This window comes from Empidonax traillii, unplaced genomic scaffold (assembly GCF_003031625.1).
Source record: "Empidonax traillii isolate 1590-97213 ecotype Southwest subspecies unplaced genomic scaffold, ASM303162v1 scaffold56:size2478089, whole genome shotgun sequence".
Classification (NCBI taxonomy): domain Eukaryota; kingdom Metazoa; phylum Chordata; class Aves; order Passeriformes; family Tyrannidae; genus Empidonax; species Empidonax traillii.
The window spans coordinates 1,654,618-1,674,562 of NW_020955249.1; the positions used below are offsets into that span (position 1 = coordinate 1,654,618).

The window sequence follows — 19,945 nt, forward strand, 5'->3', positions numbered from 1 at the left end:
CAGCTGTGGTAAAAAATGGATGCTAGAGCATAGTATGAGCAAATTATTCTATCAGTCACTGGACTTCACCTGAAATAAAGTGTTCTGTACAGTTCAATGTCTGAAAAAGAATTCCTCTAACGCAGGGGAGTTTGAAGAAGGGCAATAAAATCAGTAGGATACAGTTTCTCCTGTGATGGCACTGGGAGGACCAAGACTTCAGTTCCTTAGGAGAGAAAAGACAAATACCGAGTGTTTGTAAAACTGAGTAATAAAGCAAGTAGGAAAGTAGAGCTCTTGTTCTGTCTTGTAGTACAAGAACAGAGAGACAACTTAATGAAGCTGAATTGAAGTTACATTTAGACCGAATCATATTCCATGCTCAGAATTTGAGCCAATTCAGAGATAAGGGTGAAGCCTGAAGGAGCAGACTGTCCTCATCTCTGCATCTCTTTGCAGCCTTTTTGCTTTCTGCAGAAATATCTGATATTGGCTGGTGTCAAAGGGTGTTACAAAGAATGGACTTCTGCTCTGATCCCATCTGAGGTAAAGTGCCAGCATCTAAACTATTGAGAGGACAGAAAATGGCTTCCATTCATGAAACAATGTATTTGAATGTGATAAGCCACTTCTAGGGGAATGATCTTTTCCTGAGAGAATTAAATTATAAAGCAGTAAGGGATGTTACCAATGAGCGTGCCCATTTCTTAGTAGCTGTCCAGTGCTGAACATTTGCCATACAAGGGACTGAAATACCTTCTGATCCTTTTACTTGCTGACCAGATATTCTAAAATAATTTTATCAGTTATCTATGATATTAACCTATTGAAGTGACATTATGTCACATACTATTACTGTTAAACTCCAAGTAATTTACTGTCAAAAAGAAGTTAAGCAGCTATCTTGTAGTCAGTAATGATTTTTATTGCATAAGAGTCTAAGCCTTTTCTCTCTGGTATTTATACACTGTCTCTTGGTTTAGAGCCTGACTGCCAAGCTCCAAAGTCCTTCCAAAGGACCTTCAGTATTTGTAAAGCTTATAGATGAAAGGGAGATAAGCCAGCAGTTCTGAAATTTGCCTATGCTCCTTTTGCATAAAAGAGAGATTTGGTTGGACAAGAGAATTTCCCTACTTTTTGCTCGTAGATAACAACTATTCAGACTTCAAAAGGGCTTTTGTAAGTCACAGGGTAGCAGGAGCTAAAAATTAGCTAGAACTCTAATACAAACAGTTCTTCTCATAGTCTGAAAGTACATATAAATGAATGGTTACGCATGTATTGTATATATGTGTGTCTATATGCACATACATGTAAAAATCCAGCCAGACTGTAGGAAGAGGGTCAGTCTAGCTACCTCAGTTTACTGTGTAAAGCTAATGGTGTCTCAGGTGCAGCAGAAATACTGTCTTTTTCAATTTTTCACTAAGTAAGGTCTGACCAGGCTACGTGTTGCTCTTGCCCATTCCTCTTTGCAACTCTGCCCCCATACTTCATATATTAGTAACTTTTTCCCAGCAAAGAAAGTTGGATGCCATCTGGACAGTCAGTACGTGTTGTTTGCCAAAGCAGGCTGTACTTGGAGCAAGGCTAGAAGGGTATAGGCAATAGGAGGGACAAGACAAAGGAGATGGAATAGCTTTATTTTGAGACATAGAGGTTCCCTTTGAGGAAAATGGTGAAGATATGTTATGCAAATAGATTGTGGTTTCACTGTACCAGCAGATGGTTTCTGAACAAAAGCTGATGCGATACACTTTTTCAGGGTTGTTTTCAGTATTTTCTTCAATACCAAAGCAAATAATAACTAGGCATTCAAGGTTCAAGATAATTTTTCTTTTTTTTCCTTGTAGAGGACGGTCCTGTAATCATGCACAGAACAAACAAATGGTCACTTATGTGACAAGTGTTCTTCCACAGCCTAATGTGGATCATATATGGATGGGTGGTGGGGAGAAATTTTCAGAGTGGGATGAGTTACGATGTATTACTGATTTCTCAGCAATCAGAAGGTTTAATTTCTTTCTGGCAGGACAGTGGATTTTAACCTGTGGTCCACAAGGCTCCTGGGGTTTTGTGACCTGTTCCTGAAGATTCAACAGAAGGTAAGTGAGAAAAGGAAATTTCTCACTTGTAGGATTCAATTCCATAGGAGCTTGCACCTTCATTGGAAATTTTAGGGGCTACAAGATTGAAAAGTATTTGAAAAACACTTATGAGAAAGCCAATTACGCCTGCCAAACAAATGTTTCTGCAGTTGAAGTAGCAAAGATTGCTATGATATTTTTTCCCTGCTCTACCAGAAGACCAATCATTTTTTCTTTCCAACCTGTTCATTGTCACGCAACGGGAATCTTTCCCTCCCTGCCCTTTGACTTTACGTGGTCAATACAGAAGTGCAAGAGTCTGGTAACCTGAACATAACAGTGTGATCGATCCCTGTATAAAAATTACGTAACCTCAATGATGAAGAACTTGCTTAGTTGCTGAATGCAGTGTCACAAAGTGACACTGACACTACCCCACAACAATAATCTGCCATGAGTTCAACAGTGGAACCAGAGTATTTTCTAGTCCTAACTATATATTGAAAGAGAAGGAAAGTAATGGGCAACTTCAGGTCAGGGGGTCGTACAGGCAGCAAGGGATGTCTCTAGCAAATTGGCAGAGTGATTTAGTAGGGCCTCTTCTATAACTTAAGGAGTGATCCCATATCAGAAGTATGTATTTAAAAATAGCACTACAGACATTGCATACAGATAATATAACAGGGTTTTCCTGTTATTGTAGTCTGAGTTATATATATTTCAAAAGACATAATCTGACATAGTTCACAGCCCTGGAATGCAAAACTAATAACTGAAAAATAGTGGACCATTATTCAGCAACTAGCTGCATATAAAAGACCTCACAAAAAAACCCCAGTTCCTATAACTTTAAAAGTAATAAGAAAATAAATCTAAGGCTAACACACATCATGAATTTGGATGTATATCTAGAAAGATCCTTCTACATGGATCCTAATAGAAGCAGGCATCCTATTTTCTTTACTTTAATCTGAGATACTGTATTACAAAATATATGCTACTAATGCTGGCCACACTGGCAAGGAGTGAGCAAGGTGCCAGTTCACAGAATCTGAAGTTCCTTTGGACAACTGTTGGTAGCCTCCACAGCTGTTGGTTAGGCCTGCCACGTGACCAGCTTAGAATATAACCCCTGTCAGGACCCTGGGGCATGAAGCAGCAGAAGGAGTCTCTGAGCATTCTGTCAGCTGCTTCTCTCACTGCTCAGCCTCCTGAGGAATAGTACCTGTCTCAAAGAGTTTTAAATGTTAAATGTTGCTGCCTGTCCCAGAGCGATGGTCAGCACACAGAAACTGGTGCCAAAAAGCAGGATTCCTGAAATGGATGTGGGTTGGTGGGAGGATGCACCTCCTGCAGCCGAGGAAGATAATGACCATAGCAGGTTGGACTTCATCCCAGCTGTGCTTTCAGTGCTGAAATGAAAGTTGTGAAGAATTCCCAAAAGATAACAGCTGTGGCTATGTTGAATCCCAGCACTATGTGCCAGAAAACCGGTGTGCAAAGCTGTATTGCACAGGACATCCTGTCTTACCACAATCCAGATCACTGTGCTGTAGCTGTGTCTTGATGTAGCTGTACCCCAAGATGGGAATGGCAGCCAAGTGGTAGATGTACCTGTAAGCATTCTTTTTCCAGTGCTGTTGCAAGCACAAGCCTTTAGAAAGGCCATGATGGGGGAAAATGGCTGCTGCATCAGTTATGTCTGTAATCAAAGCATAATGTTGAAGGTATGTTGCATCTGTGGTGGAAATAGGCTTGAGGTTTTATATTTGGTGCTATTAGTTTGCCTCTATGTTATTGAATGCAGCAGAAGTGAATTACCCCTTGTTCTTTTTTCTTGGAGGGGTGCGTATAGCTGTAAGTAGCTATAGTAAGGCATACACTAAGAAACGGTACCACAAGGAGTATTTCTGTGCTTTTTTCATTTCAGACTCTAAACTTTTTCAGATATTCTTTTGAGCTGAAAATAGTCTGTTTCTGATGTGTCCACTCACTTTAGTAGAAAAGAGTGAAAAAAGCAAAAGCCATCCTTTTAGATTTTAAAACAGATTTTCCCACTTCTGGCCTACCCAAAAATGATCTCCTTGCTCAACACAAACACCTGTGACAAGAATTGCGAAACTGAGCTGGGGGCCTGCCTTGCTGTGGTCTGCTCAGAAGGAGAAGCACTCATTAATTTGAAATTAAGATTATAAAAAGATGGGAACGTGCTTGTGGAAGGCTTATTTACTCCCTCCTCCCCACAAGAGCCTCTGTCCGTGTTGAAAGGGCAGGGTCGGTGGTCTGGAGGCAGCGATGTGCCCCCGGCCGCAGGTGTCGTTTCCCGTGGGGCGGGCACTCCCGCGGGCCGGGCCGGGCCGGGCCGGGCCGTGCGGGCACAGCGGCAGTTGGAGCCTCGGGGCGGTTCCGCCCGGGCTGGGCCCTCCGAGGTTCCATCCCCCGTCGGGGCGGGGGGCGGCCGGTGCAGGGCGGCCGGGATGGGGGCACTGCCGGGGCTCCTGGTGCTGCTGCTGGGGCTGGCGGCGTGCCCCGGTGCGCGGGGGGCCCGGCCCGCCGAGCCCCTCGCCGCGTGGGTGACGGTGCCGCGGCAGCTGAGCCCGCGGGCCGGCAGCGACGCCCCGGCCGTCACCTTCTGGCTGAAGGTGGCGGGGCGGCCGCGGGTGCTGCGCCTGCAGCCCCGGCGGGGCCTGATCTCCCGGCCCTTCACACTGGTCACCTACGCCAAGGATGGGGTCCGCCGGGAGGAGCACCCCTTCGTGCAGGACAACTGCTTCTACCAGGGCGAGGTGCTGGGGAGCCCTGGCTCCCTGGTGGCCCTCAGCACTTGTGACAGGGGCCTCCACGGCGTGCTCTGGGTGGAGGATGATACCTTCCAGATCGAGCCCATCCCCCATGATCCAGCCTTTCGGCACATCATCTACCGCATGGAGGCCAACAACCCCATGGGCCCCACCTGTGGACTGACCCCTGAGATGCTGCAGCACCAAAAGGCTGTGCTGCCCTGGTTCAAGGCTCCAAAGGCAGAGGAGGAGAACGAGGAACTGAAGGAGTGGTGGACACACACCAGGTATGTCAAGATGGCAGTGATTGTGGACAATGTGCGCTTTGTGAAGTCAGGCAGGAATGAATCTGAAGTCTTGAGGCAAGTCATGGAAGTCATCAACATTGGGGACATTCTGTACAAGCAGCTTTCTGTCCGGCTGTTTCTAATAGGATTGGAGATATGGACCGAAAAGAACTTAATAAATATTACTAAATCTCTTGGCAAGGTACTTAGTGACTTTAACAATTGGCGAAAGTCAAACCTGTCACCACGGATGCGCCATGATGTTGCTCATTTATTTGCATTTCAGAGGTTTGGAAGCACCTTGGGATTGGCATTTGTAGGGACAGTATGTGATAACCACTGGTCATCAGCTGTTGCTTCCTTCACTGAGAAAAAGTTGTCCACCTTTTTTATCACATTTGTCCATGAGCTGGGCCATAATCTTGGGATGATCCATGATAAACCAGACTGTAAATGCAAACGAGATAAATGCATTATGTACGAAAGCAACGCTGACACTGATGTGTTCAGTGACTGCAGTTACAAATCCTACTTTGACCTGCTTGTACGTGGCGCCGACTGCCTTCGTCAACCACCAGAACCTGGCACTTTCTACACCTCGAAGCGTGAATACTGTGGGAATAAGATACTAGAAAGCGGAGAGCAATGTGACTGTGGTTCAGAATCAGCCTGCAGAAAGGATCCTTGTTGCCACCCAAACTGTACGCTTACTGTAGGTTCAGTCTGTGCATCTGGAAAATGCTGCAAGAACTGTAAGGTCCTTCCAGCAGGAACAGTGTGCAGAGAAAGTACTGGCACCTGTGACCTGCCAGAGTATTGCAATGGGATTTCTCCTCAGTGTCCACTGGATGTCTACCTACAAGATGGAACCCCTTGCAAAGATGATACTTATTGCTATCAAGGAAAATGTTCTTCCCACAGTAAACAGTGCCAGGATCTCTTTGGCAAACAAGCCAGGGCTGCTTCTTTAGATTGCTTCAAAGCAGTGAATACTCAAGGTGACCGGTTTGGGAATTGTGGTATTCGCAACAATATCCATTTTACAAAATGCACTACTGAGAATGTCTTATGTGGTAGGATTCAGTGTGAAAACATAGTCAAATTACCTCACTTGCAGAACCATGTAACGCTACTCCAAACTCCTGTTGGAGATAAAAATTGTTGGGGTCTTGACTATCACGTAGGGATGCCAGGAGCTGACGTGGGAGCTGTGGAAGATGGCACACCGTGTGGTAGTGAAATGCTTTGTATCAACAGGACATGTATTAATGTAGCATTGCTGAACTATGACTGTAACGTGACAAAGTGTCATGACAGAGGAGTGTGTAACAATCGTAAGAACTGTCACTGCGAGTATGGCTGGGCTCCTCCATACTGTGAATTCGAAGGATTTGGAGGTAGCATTGACAGTGGACCCCCTCCAGCCACGAAGACTTCTCACAGAGCAAAAGTAAGACTAATACTACTTACTTTTTTTTGTCTCTGTTTCCTTGGAGTAAAGCTTACCATGCATTATAGACAGGAAGTAGTGGGATGGCTTAGGAGGATAGAGGCCCAATTCCACAGAATACTGCAGTTATTTCAAAGACTGAAAAAAAAAGAAGTACCTAAAGAAGACTTGCCTAGTGGTGAGTCAAAATCCACTGAAGACCAACAGGCAGTAGCTTTGGATGCTCCTGGGAAATCTCACTTTAGCAAAGCCATCTGATAATATCATCAAAGTAATTCAACACATTCTGAATAGCTCTCATCTCATGTGATGTCATTAAATGCAGAGTAAAAGTTATCTTTGTTTATTTTAAATTAATAAATGCAGGCAGTAAGGCCTGCTGTTCTTTTTACGCTGAGCTCTTAAATTGGCGTAGTTAGCTAAGCTGTAAGTATAGTGTTTATGTTTCATATCAACAGTTTAAAAATGCAAACTTCTTAAGTAGATAACATAAATTATCTGTAGATAAATGATTTGCTTCCATTTACTCCGTCATCTAATGTTTTCTTCGATTCAGGGAGAGAGTGTTTGTGATCATTTTGCTTCTGTCATCTGTTAAGAACCAAAGAGAAAAAAATTGCTCTTTCAGCCTCCACTGTTTTCCTTCCAACACAAACCATTCTATGATTCTGATTTAATTCGCATCTGTGACACGCAAACAGGCAAGATACAGGTATTGCAGTGAGATGCAGGTGTCTGTTTCATAAGTGTTTCCAACTGTTTACAGGGAGCAGCCCTTCAGGAGGGAGGTAGATCATAGCAAACGGGTTCTTCATTTTTTGAGAGAGTAGAGAAGGGTTATCCAGATCACACCAGTAAGCATTACATTTTTGAACCATCAGAGATACACATCAGCAGTGCAGTGGCACCAAATCTGACATTTCACAAGAACAAATTGTCTTTATTTTCTGGAAATTTTCCAGTGCCTTGAGTGATGGCTTCTTCTGAGAAGTGTTGTGTATTTTATTGTCACTAAGAGGAGTTGTCTGTGGGGTTGTACAAGTTAAATGAATTTCTAAAGTAGTTGGAACTATTCTGCAAGTTTTACCCATGCAGAATTCCTGCAATATTTGATTGATGTTTTATCTGATTTTCTCGGGAAGTTTCTCTTGGTTTATGATGTGTTTCTTAATGCTATAACTGAATGGGTCCCTGCAGCTCTGCAGAGTGCCACACGGAAACACTGTGGTTTTCTTTTTCTTTTTTAGCACAAGATAAAATGTGTCTTAACCTGTGAAAAAATATGAGGGACATGGAAATACCATTCAGTAACTTTAAATTTTATTATTTATATTATAGCAGTGACTAGATTTTTCTATCAGATCAGCAGGAAGAGGATTCTGTAGTCCAGATTAACAGTGAAAACTTTTTTCTAAAAGTCTGGTGTTTCTGGATTAAGGGCTATAATGCACTTGTCTGCTAACAAAAGAATATTTGTATTTAGAAAGCAAAGAGGACATTTTTAGCAAACATTCTCTAAAGGCAGGATTAGTAGCCCAATGCTTGCAACATTTGGGAAGAAATATGTTGATGACTCTACAAATGATGATGGTCAACTCTAGCTGCCTTCCAAGTATGAAATTTATGTTTTTAGAATACACGTTTTCCTGTAATACTTTTTTTTTCTCCATAATCATCCCCTGTATCCAAAAAGGGCTGGTTAGATTATGATTGGATGTGAAATACAAAGGATGTGATTCACATTTTTTCATGGCTTTTTGTCTAGAGCAAATGGATCTTTACATAATTATCTATATTTGTCTGGGGAAATGAGGTAACACATTGTTTGTTCAGCAGGCTATGCTAATTGTCTTGATAAAACATGGATAGTTTTGATTAGGTGAAGAAAACTTAATCCTGTGTTTATAACCAGAGACCTTTTTTCTGGGGAACGTGGGGGGAGTGTTCTCTGAGAAATAACAATCGTAATGCAGGTGTTGCTAACAAGGGATACTTCACAAACAAGGGGGATGTGGAATAGTCAAAAGACAGAGATAAAAAGTAACACAAGCACTACACCCATCACCTTCCAACTAGCTACGCACAACTGGTAAGTACTGGCAGACTTTTTTTAATTTTGCTTTTTAAATAGATAAAGAGTGGCAGAAATTTCAGACTGCCATCTTGATGGCTGCCTATTGCTGATTGATACTGTACCATAAATTGCCAAGTATAGATCTGTGCTGAGACCAGAGAAAAGTTAGAGAGTAGGGGAGTTTTTATTTACAGACCTCCACGCTGAAGAGAAAGAGGTGTAAAAGAAAGCACAATTTAGGATAGAACGCTTATTTGCAAATGTAGTTTTGGAAAGGACAAAGCAATAAAATGCTGTAGTTTCTATTTTTCTCTGTGCCTAAAGATTGATCTAAGAAAACCATGACTTAACTGGGAGGTAGCTTTCAGGGAGCTTTGGATAGGAGTATTTCTGTACAGTTTTCTCCTATTTTTGCTTAGGCCATATAAGCAAGACAAACACGTATCCCAACAAACCCAGTCGGTGTTTTATAAAAAGTGTGAGCTGCCTTGCTAAGGTTTTCTCTTTGAAAATATTGTTGTTTCTGGTTTTACCATAGCTACATGATTCTTGTGGTAGTTTTTTAGAAATGTCCCACTACTCTGAAGATGCTGCTCTGAAGGTGCTAGGAAGGTTCAATTCTAAGATTAGTCCTAATCTTTCTGGTTTCCCCCTTTTTTCCGCTCACAGTTTTAATTACCTTTTAAAATGCTTTAAATGGATGCTAGAACTTGGTTAATGTATAAGTCACTTGAACATGGAAGAGGCAGCCTGCAAATGCTGCTGCACCATCTCCCAAGAGATGAGGATCAGTGGAGTACTTGAAATGGTGCTGGAGGAAATAAGAAGACACAGTCTGGTCTAGTGGAAGGTGTCCCTTCCTGTGGCAGTGGCGTTGGAACGCTGCTCTTTAAGATCCCTTCCAACCCAGAGCGTTCTGTGATTCTGTGAAATGGCCTGTGCCAGTACAGTGCCAGTATTAAGTCTTAGGTAGCTTTTAACACGTGGCAGGCCAATTAGTGATAGGTGAAGACTGGAGCTACCTAAGAGTAAGTTACAACAAAAATATACAACGTATATATAATATACAAAATATATTCATGTTTCTTGTTTGAAATCGCTTCCTAGCTAGAGCAGACTTATAACAACAGTTAATATCATAGTTATCAGATCAAGATAAAATTGGGTTTGTTCTAAACCAAGATTGTCATCTCTAAAATACATTAAACTGCTCCTAAGGAACAGTATGTATCTTCAAGGAGTTTGCCAATTACCTCACAGTTGCTCACTCCCTCTTCTCCCACCCCACCCCAGTGGGAAGGAGATTTGGAAAAGAAAAGTTAAACCTCATGGGTTGAGATAAAACCAGTTTAATAATTGAAACAAAACAAACCAACCAACCAAAAAAAAAGTGAGAGTAGCAGAACCCAAGAGAAACAAGTGATGCAGAGTAAAATTGCTCACCACCCACTGGCTGATACCCGTTCCATCACAGAATGTGATTTGCCCCCCTTCCGGGTAACTCCCCCACTTTATATACTGAACATGTATATGTGTAGAACTAGACTGTTCTATGGTGTGGAATATCCCTTTGTCCAGTTTAGGTTACCTGTTCTGGCTATGCTCCCTCACAGGCTTTTGTGCACCATCTCACTGGCAGAGCGTGAGACACTGAAAAGTCCTCAACTCCTCCACTTAAGGTTAACACTACTTAGCAACAACAAAAACATCATTGTGTTATCAACGTTATTCTCATATTAAATCCAAACAACAGAGCACAGTACCAGCTACCAAGGAGAAAATGAACTCGGTCCCAGCCAAAACCTGAGGGAAAAATAATGGATGGCAGTTGTGCAACTTTTATTATGCAGTGCTCCTATTTAATGGCCACAAGAAGTATAGATATCCAGGACAATATAACTCTGCGAATAAGACTGAAGCAGGTGTGAAACTGAATGCTGTGCTCAACCGTTTTAAGAATTCTTCCTGGGATAGACAAATCATGGTTTTGCTCATCACTGCAGGTGTAACTGGACCTTGAATACCTGTCTCCCACCTCTGAGGCAGGGGTTCTAACACCCGGTTTAGTGCTAAGCATTAATGTTGTAGCATTAAGGCATGTAGCACACTCTTCCTCTAATTCTGAAATCCATCACCCAGATTGCCTCTCCCTATTAAATTCAGGAATCCAAAAGTGCAGATCATCTGGGAATGAATGCAGTCAAAAATATTTGTTATCTATACTGTAATACCAAACAAAATGATTGATAGTGTAACACTGAAGACCAGAGCAGCTGATCCTCATTTTCATCAGAGAGGTTCCTGCAACATGTAGATGTGGCTGTCCTTGTAGTGCCAAGCAATCAGGCAGTTAGTTTAATTGGATCAGGCCTGTTCATTGTTCCCTGTTGCCATGTCTGTATTGACATACTTGTAGCATGTGCTGAAATAGATAAGGATACAGTTTAATAAGGAAATAAGTAATGATAAATTTTGCCTTTCTGTTGATTTCCAAATAATCTGTTGGTTCAAGAAAATCCTGTCATACAGAGTGCCAAGTTCAAGTGGCTTCTCTGTTAGACAGCAAGTTGAACTACTTTGCCCTTTATTGCTAGGTAACTATCTGTAGAGTTTTGAGGAAATCTCTCATATCCTCAAACCAAACGCCTTGTATAGGGCATAGTTAGGTATTTATTGCCCCAGCAGTGGCAGTCAGCATGTACTATTTGTGTTTCTTAATCTAGAGCATCACTTTATTGCATCACAGGATATGTAGGCAATGGTATGGATGCTCTCTCTGCGACTTGTCTGCATTGGGCTTTTGCTCCTGCCCACCACTGTCTGATCTGCTTTTTAGTTTGCTGTGAGGCCAGTTAAAAGGGCTGGGAACAGGTCAAACATCTCTCTCTGCTACGCTTCTCCTAGACAACAATCACACCTTAACCTTCCTGAGGAAGCCAGCTCCAGCCTGGGGAGCAAAGCACGGTCAGGCACAGATGCCGCGCAGGATCCGGGGAAGGTTGGGGGGGCAGGAGAACGCTGTGCTGGGTTCCCCCGGGCCCGCTCCTCTCCTTCTTCTGCGGTGAGCGCCCGTGGCGGGCGGCCCGGGCCGTCCGTCGCAGGGCGGGCTGGCACCGCTCCCCGGCGGGACTACAACTCCCAGCGCTCCGCGGCGCGGCCCGGCGGCGGCGGCGGCCGAGGAGACGGGAGCGGCTTCCCCGGGAGTCGAGGTCTTCAGGCCGCAGCATGAACGGCAGCGTGGCGGGCGGCGGCTACGCCGAGGAGATCATCAGCTTCACCCGCAGACCTTCAGGTAAGGCGCGGGGGGCCGCCCCGCTCTGGGCCCGGGCGCCTCCCGGGCCGGGGCAGCCGCGCCGAGGCCTGCGGAGTCCCCGGGGAGGCCGGAGCGGGGGCGCGCGGTGGTGGCGGGGGCTGGCGGGGCTGCCCTGGTGGGCACCGGGGCGGCGGGAGGGCCCGGCGGCGGGGTGCCGGCGAGGACGGGAGGGAGGGTGGGCAGCCATGCGGTGAGGGAGAGCTGGCTGAGTCAGGCTCGGTCCTCTGCGGGAGCCCCGGCCGGTGTCCCGGTGAACAACTCGCCTCTGTTTTTCCGAGGAAGCTGCCATCTCCGGTGGAGCTCCTGTTGCTTCTAAGTGAGGTGGCAGGCGTTGAGCGCCCAGCCGCGTTGGATACCAGTCAGGGGCCATTTGAAAACCGTGTGTCCCAGTGACCATGCCCTGTAGTGTCGGCTTGGCGGTCATTGTACGGGGTAGCGTGAAGGGCTTCTGGGTGGTGAGAGAGAGGAGCGCAGGCGGGAGGGGAGAGGGAACAGGGCAGTCCTTGGGGCATTGTTTTGGCTTTGCTGTTCAGGATTTATGATGTCATTCAAATCACACTTTCAGAAGTGAGGCAAGTTGGTACCAAATGTACAGCTCTGGAGCAAAATCCTGGCTCTAAAGAACATGGCTCTAAAGAACCTCTGGAGCAAAATCGTGGCTCCAGGGAGGCTTCAGAGCTACAGCTGTAGTTTTGTGTGTGAGGCCTTGTCTTTAATTGAAACGGGAGCGAAAGAAAACGTGGCAGCCCTGCTGTCTGCCTGCACAACTGCTGGGTGCAGCTGCTGGGTCCCCCAGGAACTGCAGCACCCACAGCGTCGGCCTGTGTGCCGTTCTCTGGGGTGAAGGTAGTTCCTGGTGGGTCCTGGCCTCTGTTCTGGCAATCAGAACCCAGAGGACGGGCCCGGGGTGCAGTCCTCTGCCTCCTCTGCTCCTCTGCTGGTCTGAGAGCTGCTAGCCCTGCCTGTACAACCATGAGCTCAAGCTAACGAAGCCATGCTTGGCAGTGAAAACTGTTTGCTAAACAAAGCCGATTCTGATGGGAAAGCTGTTTCCATACATTTGGAAATCTAAAATTTTGAGGGAGGTGGAAGGGAATGTTTAAGTGCAGAGTTGAGAATGGTCTTGAATGTGACCACTGTGATTTAAGTCTGGTTGTAATGATGGGCTGTGCATTTTTAGTTAGGTATTTGACTGTGTACTTGATTTGAAGGTTCTGCAGCCCCTTATGGCCTTGATGTACTTACCATATGAATTATTATTCATTTCTGTGTATGGAACAAAACACTGTTATCTGTGAAGCACAATGTAATACCGTAGTCTCCCAAATTAGAGTTTTGACTGCAACTTGTTAAAATAGGTCTGATGCTAAACATCTCTGGCAAAAGTTTGCTGAGGTGTTGAATGTATTTCCAGTGGCAAAACGATGTGTATATGTCTCTTTTTCAACTTTCCTTGTATTTAGTTTCTCTTTTCCTAATCATGGCATTCATATTTTTTTTAATGTCTTTTTGAGGGACTTTTTTAGTTTCAGGGAGGGTAAATGAGGCATAGTGAGTCTGCAGCCTCAGAGAGGATGAGAAGTTTAGCCCAGAGCCTGCTTTTAAAGCTTTGCCATTCTGCTTCTGGTCCCTTTTAAACTAGAGACTTAGTGCCATGTGCTCCCTTCTTCCCCTTGCTCCTTTTCTTCTGGCTGTGCTGTGTCTCTTTTTATGGCTGCATGAACTGTAATGGGTAGAATAGTAGAGAGCTCAAGGAATTATGGGGAAGATATTTTTAGCCAGAGTGGAAGTTTAAGTGCTGGAAAGACACAGTGAAAAAGTCTTGTGAATACTGAACTTGACCTAGCGTGAATTGCTGTGTCTTTGTTACAAAGATTTGCCTCTGCTGTGACTTATGATTATTTTTCCAACTGTGGATGAAAAGTTGCAAAATATATACTTTTTTCATATATATATATCTATCTATATTTGAAGGGTTTTATGTATGTGAAAGAGAATCAATGTCAGAGTAACTCTGACTCCTTCTTTCTGGCTTTTTAGTAAGTGCTGATTAAACCTTATACTTTCTGTAGTATTGATTTCCCCTGTTCCCAGGGTATTGGCTTTGTGGCAAATAATTTTCAGGTTTGTGGATTTTAAATTTTTTTTCTTTTTAATTTCCATTGAAGGGTGTATTATTGTTCATGATTGCCCTTTCCTGGAACAGGTATTAGTCTAGTATTTATTCAATTTGCTCTCACTTTCATTTTCTTCCTCACTTGTCTGAAGCTACCAGGAAGGGAAGTTTAAAAAAAACCCAACAAAATGTGGCAAGATTGCAGTTAATATTTCTTTACTTCCCAGCTGTAGAGGCCCACTTGAAATAGCATGACTCATTTTGTAAATCCTTTGATCTCCTATGACTGATTTAAAATGCTGCTTCCCAGCAGGCATAAGGTGGTTTTACTTTCATTTGCAACTCCCCTTCTCAAGGTTTTTAGCCACAACTTTGAGTGAAGATAAGAAAGAAAGTGAAAACAAATCAGCCTGGCTGAACATGGGCAGAATTTACCTTCAGCTGTTCTTGACTTAACTTTTGGATGACTGGTCTGTGTCAGGAAAAAAAAAAAAAAATTGGTTTTTTCTTTTCATTTGCTTTGATTGTGTATTTGATTTTTTTCTTTTTCCTTAGCTTTTCTTTCCCATTTTTCTTTGCAAGCCTCTTAGGCAATTTTTCCTGTCCCTTGTCATGTATCCTTATGTATAGACCAACTTAGCTGCATGTGCAGTGGGGAATGTGCTCTTGTAACCTGTAGTTTTCTGGGTTCTGAATTCAGTTTGTTCTTCTGGGTTTCAATGAAGCAAGAAATTTTAACTTTAATTTAGAAGCTGAATCCAGCTAGATATCTGTAACTGAGGTTTACTTTAAAGCAATAAAAGTGGCAAAAATATAAAGTGGACATCAGTTCTGTTTAATGTATACATGTTCTTTTTTGTTTTGCTTTAAATCTGTGAACTTTGTCTTTATTTCCTGTCACATTTTGAATTCATGAAACAGAACAAAATGGTTACATACAATTTGAAGTAGGTTCATGTAGGCTAGTCTTATTCTTGGAGGCAAAGCACACCAATTCCAGCTCCTGGGATGTGGAAGGGTAGTCTTCTGAGCCATAGCAGAGTTCTGCTTGCCTGTTTCCTCATCATCTCTAGACAGGGTCTGATGTTTCTTGCCTTTCCTTACTCTGTTTCCCATCTCACAGAATGCTTGTTGGGCATGATTTCTTGTTTCTCAAAAGTAATGATTTATTATAGCCCCATGCAAAAGGCAAAATGATTTATTTTCTCTCATGCTGTGCTGAAGAAGTGTGTTCCCTCTGAGGGCTGAAGCGGCATCTCAGAAATCATAGCATGTCTCAGTATTCCCCAACACCCTAAATACAGCTCACCATGTTTTGTGGAATGAAGCATCTGGTTCCTCAGGCATTTAGTGTCTCTCCTCTGCTTTCAAGACCAGTTTCATGAGAATAACATTTCTAGACGGTGAGAGTTTAAAAGGATGATGTAGATTTGTGTGCTGTGAGTTTTAGGGTGGTGGAGAAAGCAGAGCAAAATGGGAGGGTGCATTACCAACAAGCAAGACAGCAAGAATGTCTGAAACTTTGAGCTTTTTCTCATCGGTTTTCTCTTTGGCTTACCTTAGGGCTGGGCTTCAACATTGTTGGTGGGACAGATCAGCCATACATTTGCAATGACAGCAGCTTCTATGTCAGCCGGATCAAAAAGGATGGGGCAGCTTACCTTGATGGCCGATTACAAGAAGGAGATAAAATTTTAGCGGTAAGCCCTGTCCTCTGTCACCCCGTGTGTTCTTGAAGTGCTGTTGTCAGTGATGTGATATGAGAGGCAGGTTTGCCATCGCAGTGCACAGAGAGGAATGATGTGGTCAATGCAATTAGGTGATGCTGGGCAGTCTCCATGGAGGAGCTATCTTGGGGGTCTGGGGAGAGCTTTGAGTGCTGCCTCTACACATGTGCTCATCTCTTTTGCCTTCTTGATTTGTCTCAGAAGCACTCCATGGTGCTGCATTTGTGTTTCCTCTGTGACTTGCCTTCCTAGGGTTATAGAATCCATCAGAACTTCTCTTGTTCACAATGGATTTCCATTAATACACATGTAAATAAAGGTTTTTCATTTTTTCACTGGTAATCCATTACTACTGATCCTTTTGCTCGGGGATTTTTTAACTATAAAACCTCTAGGCCAAAAAATTCTTATCTTCATTTCAGCTCCTGAGGAATAATACAGGCTGCTTCTCCTTATAGAAAAATGTTTTAAGATGACTGATGTTCGGTCCCACTGGTTCTTCAGTCAGCTGGCAATCATACAAGACAATATGCTTTACAAAGTGATGGGTGAAGAAGTAGCGTCTTCTAGTGTGATACACAGTCTTTTAATACTCCCTAATTTTATTTTACACTTGATTATTATGTTCCACATGCAATATTTTTAGCCTCTATAGACTGCCTTGCACTACTTGGAACCTATTATTGATCCATAAAACAATCCTACATAAACAGAGAATATTATCCTATCATTTCTTGACAGTTTAATATTTATGTACTTGTGTTTGGGGTATCTAAATATGAAGAGAAGGGAGGTGCTGGATGTGATCTTAGGGGATACAGTTATGGGTAATGGGGATGAAAATAAAAAATTAGGATGAGAATAATCACTTAGTGAATGAAATCAAGTAGGCTATAAAGGCTTCTGCTATGATGTATTATTTTAATTTAAGAAAAATCCTACCACTTTCAATGGGATGCCAATAGGTATATAAGTGTTTTTGTTTTGTTTTGTTACATCAGTGTGCTTTTAAATGTGTGTTTACAACATTTTCTCAAATAGCGGGATTTAAAAGATGCACCTATAGAGGGAACAATGGGGGAAAGAGACTCATAATAATAATTTTGCTGTAGCGGCTCTTTTGTTTTCATTAGCTGTCAGAATCACGCCTTTGATTTGTTTCCAGTAAAGCAACAGCATCAGAAGTTGCTATTGACACAATATTGTGGTCTTATATTCTGATTTTGCTTCTAGGGAGTTTTTTTAAGTACCCTCAGTGTTTTGGCTTGGAGTTTCTCATGTTCTGCCTCAACATATAAAAATTCATCTATAATATGAGGGGATGAATATGGATATTGCTGATTATAGTATCATGCCCCAAATGCAGAATTTTGTGAAAGATGAAGATTTTTATCTCCTTCCTATGTTAGCCTGCGTCATAAAAAATTTCCTTTTTTTTTTTCTTCAGCATCTGGTTCTCCTTTTCCTTTTTTGCTAGGTCAATGGCAAAGACTTGAAGGATTTGCGGCACCAGGATGCTGTGGAACTGTTCAGGAACACAGGCTATGATGTGTCTCTGAAAATTCAACGCAGGGTATGTTTTACCTGTTTCTTAGGGTTATTTCTGGCTCAGCTTAGGCTGGTTTTTATGATTGGTAGCTGTCTGTTTCATAAGGAAGAAGAGTACTGTGTCCAGGTGCTCAGTGTGACACGTGCATATAAAAATCTTGTTTAACACATGGCCTTCTCTAGTTGCCATGGCTGTAATTGTCTGTGTATTGCTTTGTAACAGTATCAGTGAAGAGATGAGTTTGGAGAAGTCTCGAGGTTTTTGTTTTAGTGGAGTATAGTGTTTTTGCTCACAGATCTCATTTTTCAGAGGTAAAGGTTTGTCTGCGAAGACAGAATCTCAAGTTCTCCAGTTTTGTTTCAGTGGCCAAAATCTTACTGGACACAGAATTCCTCTGTTGTTTTCAGAGGTCATCACTCATGTTAGTGTACAGATGTGTGTGTGGCCACCCCTACAAGAAAGACACTGAGCCGCTGGAGTGTGTCCAGAGAAGGACAGTGAGCTGATGAGGAGTCTGGAGTACAAGTTTTGTGAGGAGCAGCTGAGAGAACTGGGGTTGTTTAGCCTGGAGAAGAGGAGACTCAGGGGAGACCTTACCGCTCTCTACAACTACCTGAAAGGAGGGTGTAGAGAGGTGGGTGTCTGTCCCTTCTTCTGAGTAAGAAGCAATAGGACAAGAGATGTCTTTAAGTTACACAAGGGAAAATTTAGGTTGGCTATTAGGAAGAATTTCTTCACTGAAAGGATTGTCAAACGTTGGAGCAGGCTGTTGAGGGAAGCGGTTGAATCACCATCCCTGGAGGCATTTAAAAAATGTGTAGATGTGGGGCTTAATTTAATGGTGGACTTGGCAGTGCTGGGTTAATGGTTGGATGTGATGATCTTAGAGGTCTTTTCCAACTTAAAGGATTTTACAGTAATACAAAATGTTGACTGCTATAGTTTGAATGTACTGGCACTATTTGAGATATAAACAGAGAGGAATCGTTAATCCTCTGTTAGCATTGAATCCTTAATTCCAAGGTATCATTGAAATTGACAAAGGAAATGCTGATCAACCTCAAGCACGTTGGTGGGGAGAGGTGGGTTGAGATCCCTTTTCTACTTTCTTAGCAAAGGAGTAAGTCTTCTGGACCAGTGTACAGAGTAGGTAAGAAAAACAGGGATAACTAGTGATGTCCTTTTCCTCGTAATGGGCAGGAAGTGGTGTGGTGGGAAGTGTATCAGTGGATGACTGGGTATGTGTGTGTTATTGCTTCTGCTGTATCCTGCTTCAGTTTGTTAGAGTCCTAGTTTACAAAGTGGCAGAGAAACACGAATATGCCTGGTAGTGACTGGGTACTCTGCAGTTAAGCTCAGTCCATCCAAAGCTGTTTTAACCTTCCTGTGTGTGGACTTCACAGATAGTGGGGAAACTATCTTGAACATCCTTATGGAAACACCTGGTCCAGACACCAAACTGGAGGCTCTTCTGTGATGGGTTCTGACACAAATAACTTTTTTTTTTTCCTTGTAGTTGCAGCCACAAAATGGCCCTGTGGGTCATCAAAGCGATGGAGAATCAGGTGGGCTTCCTCTAGCAGTCATTCTTGTGCCAGGCTTGGCGCTTGCCGCAACAGCAGTCTGGATCTTGCTGAGGTATCGACAGCGGATGTGAAGAGTTCACGTTTGGGATATCACTGCGTATTTTACACAGCTATGATGTAATTTAAACGTAGAGAATCAACGATTGTATCACAGACTGATGTCAAAAAGGATCATTGCCTATCATCAAAGCTGCTGATGTTCTTATATATTGATTTTGTTGCAGGGTTGATGGAAACAGAGAGAAAAAGGGGAAGGGAGAAGACTGTATTTATGTGAAGAGTGGGATAGCTGTTTTTTGGACAAATCTGAGGAGGTTTTGCCACCCTCCTCTATTTTGCACCACGAACTTTCAAACACACTCATCTATTCCACATTTTAAGATGTAACTATTGGTTAAAGGGTGAGGGAGTTGGGGTGGTTTTAAATCAAAAATACTTACTAGAGGCTTTGTCCTTGTTTCCACAGAATTTTTCCTTGAAACTAATGATCCCTGTCTGAAGCTTTAATAAAAAAAAGCAATACAGAGGGTATATTATTTTTTCCATTGAATTTTTGTTGGTTGTTGCTAAATAAGTGCCTTAAGAAAAATGTGTAAAATCTTGTATATGGTTTTGCAGGTAAAATCATCGGCGTAACTGCTGATTTAACAGTGATATGCAGTATTGGTGAGGTATTTTGCCAGTTGTGGAAAGATAGAAATAGCCTGCCACTAGAAAAAGGTTTTGTTTGTCAAAATGTCTGCTCATTCTTGAGTCAGGGTTGTAAGAGAAAGCTTTCCACAAAATGGTAGCATACTGGAGAGAGAGAGAGACAACTGATTCACAAGGATAAGTGGAGGCAAGAGATCTGAGCATGCTGAAGCTGCAGAAGAGCCTTTAAATAGTAATGAAGTCCCTCCATTCATCAACTGGATTAAGTCTGCATCTCTCAGGTTAAAGGTCTGGTTTGGAGATTATTTTTTTCATGGGGAATACTTCAGATTAGAACATGATGTTC

At 42.9% G+C, this 19,945-nt stretch overlaps 3 protein-coding genes across 4 annotated transcripts in view; all 3 read left to right on the top strand.

Moving 5' to 3' along the window:
* The window catches only part of MED6 (mediator complex subunit 6), an 18,896-nt gene extending 14,567 nt beyond the window's left edge, over positions 1-4,329 (top strand). Inside the window, exons 8-9 of one of the 2 annotated variants that reach the window (XM_027879680.1) lie at positions 2,012-2,084; positions 3,997-4,329. In XM_027879680.1, coding sequence (XP_027735481.1) covers positions 2,012-2,070 — 59 coding nt within the window. In that variant the 3' untranslated portion in view covers positions 2,071-2,084; positions 3,997-4,329. Of the gene's footprint in view, positions 1-2,011; positions 2,565-3,996 lie in introns of those variants that run through there. The other variant, XM_027879681.1, reaches the window with a different exon arrangement.
* A 199-nt stretch (positions 4,330-4,528) lies between these two features.
* LOC114055486 (disintegrin and metalloproteinase domain-containing protein 20-like) lies at positions 4,529-6,971 on the top strand. Its single transcript, XM_027879677.1, has one exon. It carries the CDS (start codon positions 4,544-4,546, stop codon positions 6,839-6,841), a length of 2,298 nt encoding a protein of 765 aa, XP_027735478.1. The 5' UTR covers positions 4,529-4,543; the 3' UTR covers positions 6,842-6,971.
* A 4,839-nt stretch (positions 6,972-11,810) lies between these two features.
* Positions 11,811-19,223, top strand: LOC114055490 (synaptojanin-2-binding protein-like). The gene is made up of 4 exons (XM_027879684.1): positions 11,811-11,949; positions 15,650-15,786; positions 17,291-17,386; positions 18,879-19,223. Exons 1-4 carry the CDS (start codon positions 11,883-11,885, stop codon positions 19,017-19,019), a joined length of 441 nt encoding a protein of 146 aa, XP_027735485.1. The 5' UTR covers positions 11,811-11,882; the 3' UTR covers positions 19,020-19,223.
* Positions 19,224-19,945: the final 722 nt, after the last annotated feature.

Bases quoted from the DNA above. Each gene is read 5' to 3' on its own strand.
- LOC114055490 (XM_027879684.1), top strand. From the start codon at position 11,883: ATGAACGGCAGCGTGGCGGGCGGCGGCTACGCCGAGGAGATCATCAGC. The intron at 15,787-17,290 runs GTAAGCCCTGTC...CTTTTTTGCTAG, and splicing joins AAGGAGATAAAATTTTAGCG to GTCAATGGCAAAGACTTGAA. The intron at 17,387-18,878 runs GTATGTTTTACC...TTTTCCTTGTAG, and splicing joins CTCTGAAAATTCAACGCAGG to TTGCAGCCACAAAATGGCCC.
- LOC114055486 (XM_027879677.1), top strand. From the start codon at position 4,544: ATGGGGGCACTGCCGGGGCTCCTGGTGCTGCTGCTGGGGCTGGCGGCG.